At 49.2% G+C, this 12,277-nt stretch overlaps 1 protein-coding gene across 1 annotated transcript in view; it reads left to right on the forward strand.

Moving 5' to 3' along the window:
• The window catches only part of LOC119457888 (Kv channel-interacting protein 1), a 313,549-nt gene that overhangs the window by 123,751 nt on the left and 177,521 nt on the right, over nt 1-12,277 (forward strand). Inside the window, exon 2 of the mRNA XM_037719651.2 lies at nt 902-6,814. Coding sequence (XP_037575579.1) covers nt 6,670-6,814 — 145 coding nt within the window. The 5' untranslated portion in view covers nt 902-6,669. The remainder of the gene's footprint in view (nt 1-901; nt 6,815-12,277) is intronic.

Here is a 12,277-nt window from a genome sequence, read left to right on the forward strand (position 1 = left end):
AAACTTTAAGAGGAAGCAGCGTGCGAATGTTCGATGTGTAGGAAGTTTCAGCCATTTTCTTACATTTTTTAATGAAGTGCACTTGTAGCAACTTCGTTAAAATGCTCTGACGAAAGTCGACGGTAAGCTATTGAAAAAAAAAAAACTCGTATTATTCATTTCATTCATTAGCAATAGTCCAAATAGTGCTACTGAACGTGTTTACATTGAAAATATGTGCTTCTACAGTGTACCATACAGCTTGCATGACCTAAAATCGTATGCAATATACCTTCAGTTGAGTGAAGGCACAGTAACAAAGGAGAACTGATTTTTGCCGGTCATGGTTTCTCAAAATGTACTGATCGTTAATCTATGCAGTTTTTGTTTGGCTGAGTGCATCGTAGTGACGAGCGCCACGACTCATACACAGAGCTACACTTGCGTAAAGTATTTTAGAATATTTCGTGTTAACATTACGAGTTGGAAATTTAGGCACCGAGACTGCTGCTTGTTGAAGCTTTCCTGTGAGCCCCATGGGAAAAAGCATATTATGTTCACAGAGTAAACGACAATAAACCATCTCTGTATCTGTGCATGTAATGTGCAAAGCACTACAACACGTTCAGGTATACCGTTCTCAAAGAGTCCCGCACATCTAGATTGCACAGCACCTATGGTATACACTGTGAAAGCTGAAATGCATTTGTGCCGTCTTCTGGAGCTCAATACTTCTAGAATATCACAGGCAGTACGCCCACTCCAAACTTCGCTCAGCGAGATGAATATCTTCTGTTTATTTTGACTCTCAATGGCTATGTTCTTGCTGCATTTCGCCCAGTATGCCCTATACGCATTCGGGCAGTTTACCGCCATCTCTATCGACCTTTTGCTTAATACGGCCTTGTTTATCTTATCGCAGGTCCGCATACTACAGAAAAGAAGTACGGGCGTCAGCACGTACCTGATGCAAATGCCGGCTCTACGAGCATCGAACGAGATCATTGTCCAACCATCGCGAGGACCGCAAAGTCAGGCGCAACTCGGCTGTCGCTAGGAAAACACATCGACTGATTCGGTGAACTTTAGGAGAAGAAGAACAGAAAAGAAAAGAGAAGAGTCTACACAAACACTACTCCCAGACCAAAGTTTGGCATGCCCCCTGCGTACTCTCGGTGGATCATCGCCACCTCGCTTCTGGTGTAGGTAAACGCCATCGCCAGCGACGCCAGCGCCTCGCAGCGTCATCGCCGACATCGAGGAGGACGTACGTGGCAACGGTATAGAACTCGTCGTGTTTACACACAGGCACACATCGTACCCCGGAGCATACGTTCCAGTGCAGTGCGGGGGGCGGAACAAACCAAATAGGCGAGCAAAGTGAGCAAAGCAAACTCGGCGATTCCAGAAACGAGATTATTCGGCGAGGCGAGCCTTCGGAGAGTAGGCGCTGCTTCTACTTCTGCTGCTTCTGCTGTTGCATCAGCCTCGTTTTCCCTTCGGCTCTCAGCGGGAACAGCGATGCTCGAAGTGCGTAGTTCCTACGACGACGACTACCGCTCGAGTGTCGGGGGAGCAGAAAAAGAGACGGCCGGGAGGCTCGTCGTTCGCTTGTCGTCATAGTCGTCGACAGCAGCGAGGACGGTTATTCGCGTCGCAGCTGAGCGTTATTCCGAAACTCCCGTTCACCACCGCGCTGGTCTCGGAGTCTCCCTCCCTGTATCGGCCTTCAGCGGATTCGCCGCCTCTCCAAGTCCCACTTCTGCTCCCTAAGTACTCTTTTCTTTCGGCCTGTTCTGTGCCGGCCTCTTACGTCGTAGAACCGGACTCGGTGATTCAGCCACTACAGCAGACGACCGTCTGTTCTCTCCGTCAACCTTGTTGGATCCGTCTGTTTTCTCTGTCACTGAGGAACAGACGGGAATAAAAGGCACACCGGTCTGGAAATAGACGAGTCATTCACTAGGTGGCTCTGTCTGTTCTTTTCAGAAACATCGTTGGGCCTGGTCTGTTCTCTTCGTGACAGAAAAACAAGCCTGCGTAAAACACGAAGCGTCTAGAATTCGACGAGTCGTTCACTGGGTGGCTCCGCCTCCTTTGCTCCGAATTGTTGATGGTGACGCAGACAGCCACGGTGATGCCAGCGCAGGCAGTGCTCGATACAGTGCGCAAGTAATTTTCCTTGCAAGTGTTCCCGGTAGACCGCAGAACGCACTCAGCGTTGGCGGCAACTATTCGTAATCTTCGACGACCTCTACAGAAGTGACCGAACAAGAAGTTTTTTCCTACGTCGTCGTCGTGCTTGGAATCCACTTTGACAGATTACTACTAAAGAATTCATCGTTGGGAAACCTCCCGACCTCCATCTACGTCAACGAGGTGAAAGACACGAAGGAGAACAAGAAAAAAAAAAAAAAAAGACAGTCGCTTGTCGCAGCTGTTCTGTTCTTTTCGATGGTCCAACTAGTTTTCACCTCGTGGTTTCTTAAATTATGAACATGACCTAGTTTTCAGCAAAGTGGGGCATGGAATATAGCTGGATCTAATGGGATATGTTCGTTCTTGCCACTGCAATGTCATCAAAGTTACTTTCAAAAAATCTTTGCGTTGAATTTTACATTGAGTGAGAAAAAGGTTCGCGAACGTAGCCGGGGTATCGGTAATATCGAATGGTTCGTAGTATCGAATATACACAGAGTCCGTAACACAGTGTAACACAGTGCAACAAAGCTATACAGTTTTGAACGCAATTCGATCGGCGAAAGACTAGCCGCTCCATTCCTTCGGTAACTTTTCTTTTTTCTGGACAAACATTTGTGCAAGAACGCAATCCGGTTCGGCCAAGCTGTCAGTCGACGGCAAACCAGTGGTGTGGCAGCAAGGCGTTGTGATTCTTTTTATTATTATTATCATTATTGTTCCCGAAAGTTGCGAACTGCGCTATTGTGGCCAAAATCCCGCAAGGGAAGATTCCTTGGAGGCGGTGGTAATCTTGGCAAAGAAGTTGCGAAAGCTTTGGCTTAAGCGAACTGCTATGGTCTGTGCGACGTCTTGGGCGACTGCGAAGCAGCGAGAACTGGAAAGAGCTAGCTTTAATGTTTAATGCGCTTCGTGTGTTATTTCTTGCTTCTGCGTGTTTGAGGAGGAAGAGCCCTCCGAAAAAAAGTCAAGTACGGCCGTTGTATTTTCTCTGATTTGTACTTTGCCATATTGTTTCTTTCTATCTTCTTTTATTGGCCAGAAAAGGCGTCTTTTTTCGGCTGCTTCTGTGTCAGCATCTGTCGATGTAAAGTAACTGCAGCGTCTTGACATCTGTTATTGAACCGTCATGAAAATAGAACGCTTTGTCTTGGCAGGAAATCGCTGCTAGTTTGTCCAGCTATCTATTGCAGTGCCACTTGTACAGCCATCCGATAATTTATTCACAACGTGAAATCTAATCGATTTCCGCACGCTTTGTTCGGTGGCGGGAATTAAATTTTCAGCACGTCACAGCTTTCCCTTTCATCTTTTGTTCATAAATAATGTCATTGTCGCGGCCGCTAGTTCGAGAATGCTTGAATGACAGTCTCGAAAAAAAGGCTGCCCAGAAGTCTAAGGCAAGACATCACCGCAACTCGAGAACAACGAGTCTCGACTTTGACACAATTCTGTTAAGTCTTGTTCTCTTTTTCTGCGATAGCATGCTCAAATCGGGCAGGCTTGCTAAAAACTTTTGAGCACATTTCCAAAAGTAACATTTCATTCGCCCGCTCAAACGCAGCCCGTTGTAGTACAGAGAGGGACGGAACACAAAAGAAGTTGTTTTCAATAAATTGTCGTTTTTTTTTTTCGTTCAATCCAACAATAGCCGCAGCCAACCGCATCCCACAATAAAGACGAGTATAGCACGCGGGAACGCTCGGAAGAAGGAAAAATAAAAGATCGAACAGCGCTAAGCCTTTCTGACGAGGGGAGAAGCACGTCGTCGTTGTTTTGCGGCGTGTCTCGGTGAACCATCGACTAAGCCGAGCGGACGCAATGGCGTGACAAACGACGCCGGCGCCGCCTATCGGTCGCAGACAGCCGCAGGAGCCAGCGGGAACCGGGGTGAGGGTAGGGATTCCTTTTCTGTAGATGTCACAGGCCGTTCGCTTCTGTGTTTGTCGTCGAGCCGGGACAGTTTTCGGGAGCACAAAACGATTACTCGCCGGTCGCAATCTGGCATCGCGATGCTGCCACCGCTCTGAAAAGGCGTGGAGGGGGACCCGGTGTCGCAAGGAGAGGGGAGCAACTCGTTGTGTCGAATTCCTCCAGACGACGACGATGACCCGACCATGTGTTGCAGCCGATGGCATCTCGATCAGTCCTTGGCTCGAGTCAAGGCATGGAGACGTCCCTGTATAACCCAGGTGTCAGACAAAGCTGTTGACTTTTGCAACGTCGAACTCATATCAGACTCGTCGGTCACTGGCTTTGCTACCGATCCTTGCGTAAAGCGCAGCTAGCTCCACGTTATTTTTTTCTTTTCTAGCTCGCAAGGTGGTGACAAGTTTTGCTGTACATTGCCACGAAAGCCAGAATGCTTAGAAATTGACGGGTCCTATTTCTCTTATACCCTGACCCCTGAAGCGCGAGCGTTGGGTATTCCAGTGCTACCAAGACCACAACCACCTACACCGAACCGACAGTTAGTGGTACGCGATCGTCATATATTTTCCTTTGCAGCAAAACCGTCTCACTCTAATTCGTCTGTTTCCAATTTCGTTTTGTTTTCGCTGGCATGTCGCATTATTTTTCGATCGGAACGATCTGACACTGTAATACGTCGTTCGCAGTAGATATTTGATGTTATTTCCCGTGATCACGACTTTCAGTTAGGGATGATTTGGTCGTTTTTTTATTTATGCATATTGTGAAAAATAGAAGACAAGATTTGTACGAAACATACGCGAGATTTATTTACCAACAACGAAGGAGCATGCCAATACGGTGACTCTTCTGCGAGCTACTTGGAAACTTCGCAGAACACTTAGCTTCTTTCGAACTATCATCTCGGATGGTATGCTGCATTTGGAGCACAAAATTTGCAATCACTTGTGGGGTTGGTAAAATGCAAGGCAGCCACAGAGAGAGGGAAGGAGCACCAAAGCAGATATCTACTAATTATCTGCTTCCAATCCTCATCAGTGCGTAAAAGAGCAGATAGTGTCACTCACTTTCGCAGCTGATAAACCCGTGAAGACGTATCGCCGTGAAGAAGGCGTGTATTCTCCTAGCCAAGGAGACATTGTCTGCCGTCCGAGTGATGAAAACAGCTCTACGCGCGCGCGGTGTTCGCGATCGAGTGTCGCCGTGAGACTCAACTGGCGGTGTCAAGTTCTTTGGGCGCGCATCGGTGCACCGAGACCGCGTCTAATACGGTGGCGCCACCTAGTGGTTTCGGAATCGACGAGTGACGTGCGACGTCTACACGGAAGTCACCCCAAAAAGTGTTGTTTCCTCCAGTGAGTGTGCCGGTGTGTGGTGTGAGTGTGTGCGAGCCGGTGAATTCAAGTATCGGAGGTGATGGTGTGGTGATTGGTGAGCGTGGTGGTGACGGTGGTGCCGAATGAACGGTGACGGGACTATCCGGCAGTTGCTGAACTCTGACGTCGTGTGGTTAGCCATACGCTACTAGCGTATAGGTCGAACTCGAAAAAGGAGGTACGATCCTGAGAAGATCAAAATCTTGTCGCAACAGGTGTAAAAGAGCTCCGGCAAAATCTAACTGCTGTAAACTAAGAAAAACTAAGGAAACTAAGAAAAAAAACGTGGTTCCAAACCGTGAAACGGCATGGAGGCGACGACGGAGAGCTAATAGCAGACCAAGAAAAAAAATCCTGCAAGCTTCGGTAAGCGCAGTTCCTCGAAAGGTCGATGAAGTTCTAGCATAGCCTACTCACAGAGCGTTAAACACGGTTCGGCGGCATCTCTACGCCGGACACCGGAAGGTTATACCACAGGCTTGTCGAACTCTCGTCAAAGCTTAACGCAGGGTCCGCCACAGGATCTGAAAAAGGGTAGAAAAAGTGAAGCACTTTCAAAGAAGCTTGAATAAGGATCTGCAAAAGAAAAGAAAGTCGAAAGAAAACGCACGTTCTAGGCCAGGTAGGAGTCGCATAAGGTCAGGCAGGTTCCGCTACAGGAGCGAGAGAGAGATGAGATATTAAGGAAATAAACACACAAGGCCAGATCCAGTGGCCAGATAGGTCCAGGTGAAACACGATCAACAATAAAGCCGTGCCAACAGAGCAGTAGCAGGTATCCCCAAGGAGGGGTCGGGGTCTTAGTGCCAGATACGTCCAGGAAAGGCAGATCGTAGCGAAAGCGTAGACAAGAGGCTCGGTGTGTGTGTGGTCCAGAGGAGAGTCAGGCCTAAGAGCCAGCTAGGTCAACGAAAGGCGCGACATCGGGGTAAAGGCGCAGTCAACCTCGCAGTTGGGAGAATCGAGAGGCATTCATAGTCAGACAGGTCCAGGAAAGGGGTGTGCAAGGCTTAGCCGAGCGAGACAGTGACGGAGAAGGTCCTCCGCGCGTGATCCGGTCGGCAGACGAGCACTCAGCCCGGGTCAGCGGCTTCGCTGAGACGGCAGGTCGGCCGCGGCGAGTGGAGCAGGGACGACGACCCCGGGGGGAGGACGTCGGTGCGAGTCCCTCGGGGTGTGGCCAATGTCCGACGAGGACGAAGAGGAAGAGAGCGTCGCCGGAGATCTGGGGCCAGCCTACCTGACCATGGGCGTGACGGCGTCCGTGCTCAGGGCCTACCACCGGATCGCCAGGATGCTGCGCAAGGCGTGGACGGACATGCGCTTCGGTGAGTGGTGCACACCGGTGCAGTCCCTCCTTTTGTCTCGCCGTGGAGGAAGCTGAAGTTGTGCGTACTCTTCCTCCTCTTATGTTCTGCGCGTGCTTTACGGGCGGCGATAGTAAAGGCCGTCGCATCATACGGATACGACGAGTGAGCAGGAGCCTGTGATGAACCAGCTCTTTTCAATGCTGTACTTACTCGTCGAGAAGGATGTCAGACATCGTCCGGACATCGGGAAAGTTCTGGTCCTCTCCTCCACTTATTCGAGCTTGCTCCATCCTATTCGCAGGTGCCTCGTGACCTCACATTTAAGACGTAAGCACAAGGACTTACGCGTGCACTAACAGCTGCATAAGCGCGCGTCACGAAGTAAACAAGAAAGTTAAGAAAGGCGCAAAGCACGCGCACAACATATTCAATCGATGTACTCCAATAACGCTAGGTACAATACGTACTACACGGACGCAGCTGCGTATGCAGAGGCTACCGGGCAGCGCTACCAAAGGAGGTACGCCCTGGCAGTCGTGAACGCGATCAGCCAGCAGCAAATTACCGCGTCGACCACGGCGGGCTCCCCCACCTCAGCCGAAATGTTAGCAGTGGCGATCGCGCTCGCTCACGCGGAGCGTTCGGAAAGGGACTCAGTCGTGGTCACTGACTCCCGGGAGACATGTTGCATGTTTCTTAAGGGGCACGTGACTGCGGCTAGCCTCGCGATAATCCCCAAATCGTTCAACCACCTCCATCGCCTACTCTGGTGCCCGGGACATTCGGGGGTACAGGGGAACGAACAGGCTAACGCTTTAGCTCGAGCGTCTACTAACCGAGCGATGGCGTCCTCTTCGAACCCCAACCCCTCACACTATCCCTCACAAAATCCCATCAATTTAAATGCAAAAGACATCCTTGCTCATCAGCGCGGAGTCCGCAGAAAATACCCGCCGCCTCACCCACAACTTAGCGGGGAAGAGGCCGCCGATTGGCGCAAAATACAGACCGGGGTATTCCCCCATCTAAAACTGCTAAATGCCATGTATCCCACCCGCTATAGGGCCACATGCCCTTGGTGCGGTGGCATACCTACACTAATACATGTGACCTGGGAGTGTAGTAAGCACCCTCATAGGCCCACTAATAATATCTCAATGGAGCAGTGGGAGGCACAGTCACGAAGTAAACAAGAAAGTTACAGTACACGTAAAACTGCTGGAGCACCTTGACACAATGATGCTCACGACGATTTCGTCGCGCAGAAAGTCGTCGCGAGGTTATTTTCTATTAATGATTTTTCGCGGTGCATGGCATGCAGCAGGCATGTTTTGCGTAGCTCTGTTAAATAGATCAAACACAAGGCAAGAATGCACGCGACGTACGTCATTTTGTGTTTAACTCGAATACCCACTTTTCAACCCTTAACGAACGGAATCGTCGAATGCGATTTAACGTCTTACCGACGAAATGAAAGAATGACATTACAGTACTGGCCAACGTCATTTTTTTTTGTTTGACGTCAAGTCAAGGCGATGCTTTTCATGGTTTTTCATGTATGGTTTTATTTTCTTCCCTTTTGCGCGCCCCTTTCACTGCCACTAAAGCCATGTCATCAATACAGAATGCGTTCCAAAAAATCCACCGGGACCCATCGTCTTAAGGCAGACGCTTTATTCCATTACGTGTTCCTCTGCTTCACAAGCCTAACCAAGATAAACGTGACCACCCGGTTCTATACGCCCGTGCAGTGGCGTTTTAAAATGTCTGCCCCGGCTCGACATTAAAGCTTCAGCAGTGAACTGATCATGGCGAACACTTTTGTTAGTGACCTTTGCACGGTTCTTCGGTTTTGTGTTTGTAGCTAGCTATAGGTTCTTCGCAGCCTGCATTTTTCAAGCAGCCCATTAAAACGCACGCCAACTCGGGAAAAGGCAGGAGCCCGATTAGTATTCGAGCGAGACTTCCCCTGCACTCTAATCAGTATTCAAGCTTCTTGCCGTCGCTTCCTCTGTAACATATTGCTTGCTGCTCATGCGCCTCAGTCGTGTTTTCTCTACGAACATCAAAGGCGAATCCGCGCAGAGCGCGGTTCTCACAAACACTCGGCCGCCTATGGCTCGAGATATAAAACTTGGTGGTTCCAGGAACGAAAAAAAAGAAGGAAACAGTGCGGGAGACTGCAGCGGGCCGACGGGAGAACACAAAAATCGAGTTAACGCGAGCAACACGGTCTCATTAGCCGCGAATATCTTACGAACAGCCCCAGCTACTGGTGTTATGGCACAACGCGGTGTGGGCGGAACTGTTTCTGAGGGGAGGCGGGGGGGCACGTAATGAGGAAGAACGAAAATTAAATTTGGAGCAGCGCTAATGGCAAGATCGGCAGATGGCGATGTCACCGCTCTTGTAAGCTTTTCGAGAACGACGTGAACGCGGAGTCAAATGTCTTAACGCGGGTCAATTAGTTCGACCTTTAGTAAGCGGGAACTCCTGCTTGTCCTTTCGATCCCGTCCCGTTTCTCTTCCTCTTCGCTTCGTTTCCTTGCATCCCCTACCTTCCCTTCGTGCCTGGATGTTCTCTACGGTTTCTACATCCTCTCTTCTTCACTTGTTTTTATCACTAAGCACTTTCGTTCTTGTTTCATTTGTAATTATTCTTTACTATGTCCCTGTCACTCTTAATTCCCTGTCTCTCCTCTTTTTATAGTTCCCAGTTTCTTCATTCTTTCCTTATTTTCTTCATTTCTATCCATCCTTACTTCGGCTCCCTTTCTTTCCCTTTCTTCCCTGTTATCGTCTCTACTTCCGCCTATGTTTCCTTACTTCCACACTTTCTATTACGTGCTTCCACCAAATTGCTAACTTCCCTACTTTCCCTTCTTACCTTCATTCGTCCCTAATACCACAACTACTTCCTTACTTCCCTACTCTGGTTTCGTCCTCCTCTCTGTTTCTGTCTACATTTATTTCCCTTCGCGTTACACTTCTTCCCAATTTCCCCCATATCCCCAATTTCTTCCTAGTTTCTCTCGTTTCTTCCTTCCCTTTATCCAAACTTCCTTCCGTCTCGCTCTATGCTTCCTTTCTCGCTCGATTCTTTCTATACAGTCTTTTCCATTTTGCTTGTTGTTTTTAAAAAGTTCTTCCCCTAATTACCATTACCTAAGTCTTCCCTACTGCTCGGTTTCAGCCTCTTCCTTTTTTCTTTCCTCTATTTTTCCCCTTGCTGTATCCCTATACCTTCGTTCCCTCTCCGTAAAGAAGCACAGCACTAGAGATGACATGACACATACCTGTCGCGAGCCGCCGCTTCGTCTATCCGCTGTCGCGTACAAGGCTGCTCTACATTGAAGTGCCGAATAAGGAAGATAAGAAAAAAAGAAGTGTAGAGAGCTTGACTTCAATGTTACATCTTCTGACCCGGCTTAACAAGTGGTCCTATTGTCGTCTTGCCTTAACTTACCTAAACGCCACAACTTGTTCCCGAGGTTTTCCAAGTTAGGCAGAATCGGGCTCTCAGTAACGTCCTTGGTTTATTTTTGTGGGAGTGCCCCGACTCGCTTATTTCAAGCGAACGGCTTTTTAATGACTCGACCGCTTTGCTGAGTCGCTGGCCGCTTTACACGGAGTTAGGAGCGTTTAAGGCGGATCTCCTCCTTAAACGACTGGCTTAGGTAAACGTGAAACGTTGGTTTTCTTAGACAGGAATCTATTAAAAGTTTAACGTTGTAAGCTGCTTCCGGCAGATGTTAGTGTGCTAGAGAAGAACTTTTATTTGGTATTTATTGGGATGTGTTGTGGGAATCGTAATTTGTTTCTATTTTCTTCTCGCATCGAAAGCCAACAATATACAACATAACACGACAGTACAGAGAAGGACGGAACAGGGTAAGAGAGGTCGTAATGGAAGGGTACAGGAATCAGCTGCATGGTTTGCCCATATCACCAACTTCCTCAGGATCGCATTCACTTCGTTCAGCGTCTTGTAGTTTCGCAGCCAACTTATATTTTGTCTCATAAAATTAGATATAAAGAAAGCACAGCTGTTGGGTAACCGCTAGAAAGCGACAGTTCCACTCTGCCCCAGAACACGACTTGTATGTGTTAGGCGCATCTGAAAACTTGTCACAAAACGCGCGCGACGGTACCTGCAGGGACGAATCCTGGTTTGTGTCAAGGTCACACCGCGTGTCTGTATTACTAACCAATTAACACATCCAACTGATGTTACTAAGTTGTTCTTTGTTGTCTTGTTATGGTTCGACTTTGCCAACGGCCGCTTACGCCTTCTGAGTGCACGCGAAAAATAGCTATAGGAGACAAAAAGTAGCGTTGGGTTAATACGCTGTACAGAGAAAATGGCAGGATGATCACGAGGGTCTTGAGGTCTGTTTCTCTGGTAGCCCTGCTGTTTCTAATGTCTTGCGCGTTCTCTGGTGCTTTAGCGGAAGGTACAAAATCGCAATGAGAGGAATCAAGGCGTTGTGTTTCGGTTTGTCTCCGCTTGATCAACTGCGACCGCGGCGACACCGCAGTTTTAACGCTTACCGAATAAATTAGCCCACAGTTTCAGGAGTGACCGTAAGAGGCCTCCGGCAGCGTCAGCTACGCCTGTCGGCCATGGCCCAGCAGATCGACGTTTCTGGAAGCACACTGGCTGGCCGGACGCGCAAAAGCTTTCTCGCAATCGGCGATAATTAGCGCGCGCCCAATTTATGCATAAAGCAAGAGCGCATCTCACCGCAGTTTAGACGTCACGCTCTCGATCCAACGAAAGGAAGGGACGCCATGTTTTATGTAAATATGAGCGACCGGAGACATAGCCTTTCTGTTTCTTTCAAGTACCTCTTTTTTTGTGTGTGCGCGTATGCACGCGTCCACAATCCTAGCACTTCCAGTATCCACAGTTCTCACCCCCTTTCTCGCTGCCCTTGTTTTCAGCGCCTTTCGTCAGCAAGTTAAGAGCACCGCCCCGGGAAGATTGCCTCCGTATTCCATTTTGTCTGCCAGACCGCGAGAATCCCAGACGTTATTCCCGTTTCCATTATTTCCCTGCTGGTACTTACATCCTTTCCGCTTGTTCCCCATCTATTGTTTGCCTCCCGCTCATTTTTTTCTTAGTCCCTGTCTCGGGTTTCTTTTTTCCCTTTAGCCCCTCGCTCCTCGGCCCTCCTCCGCGATGTTCAGCGTCTACGGTGCGTTAGCGCAGCAGAAGTGCTTACCCTGGCTGAAAGCCGCAGGAACGGGACCGCAACCCTGGATGGCGGTGTTCGTACCCCCCCCCCCCCCCCCTTCCACAACCCTTACCCCTCTTCCCTCCGCATCCCGCTCTCCCCCAATCCTCTCTCAGACAGGGACGCTGGATGGAGCGGGGGCGTGAATAATGTATGCCGCGAGGACCTCGACTTCTTGCTCCTCTGTACCGTCGACGTCGTCAGCACTTCGCTCCGTTGCGCTTCGCCACCATTGCGTCGTACT

The sequence above is a fragment of the Dermacentor silvarum genome, chromosome 7 (assembly GCF_013339745.2).
Source record: "Dermacentor silvarum isolate Dsil-2018 chromosome 7, BIME_Dsil_1.4, whole genome shotgun sequence".
NCBI classification, from domain to species: Eukaryota; Metazoa; Arthropoda; class Arachnida; order Ixodida; family Ixodidae; genus Dermacentor; species Dermacentor silvarum.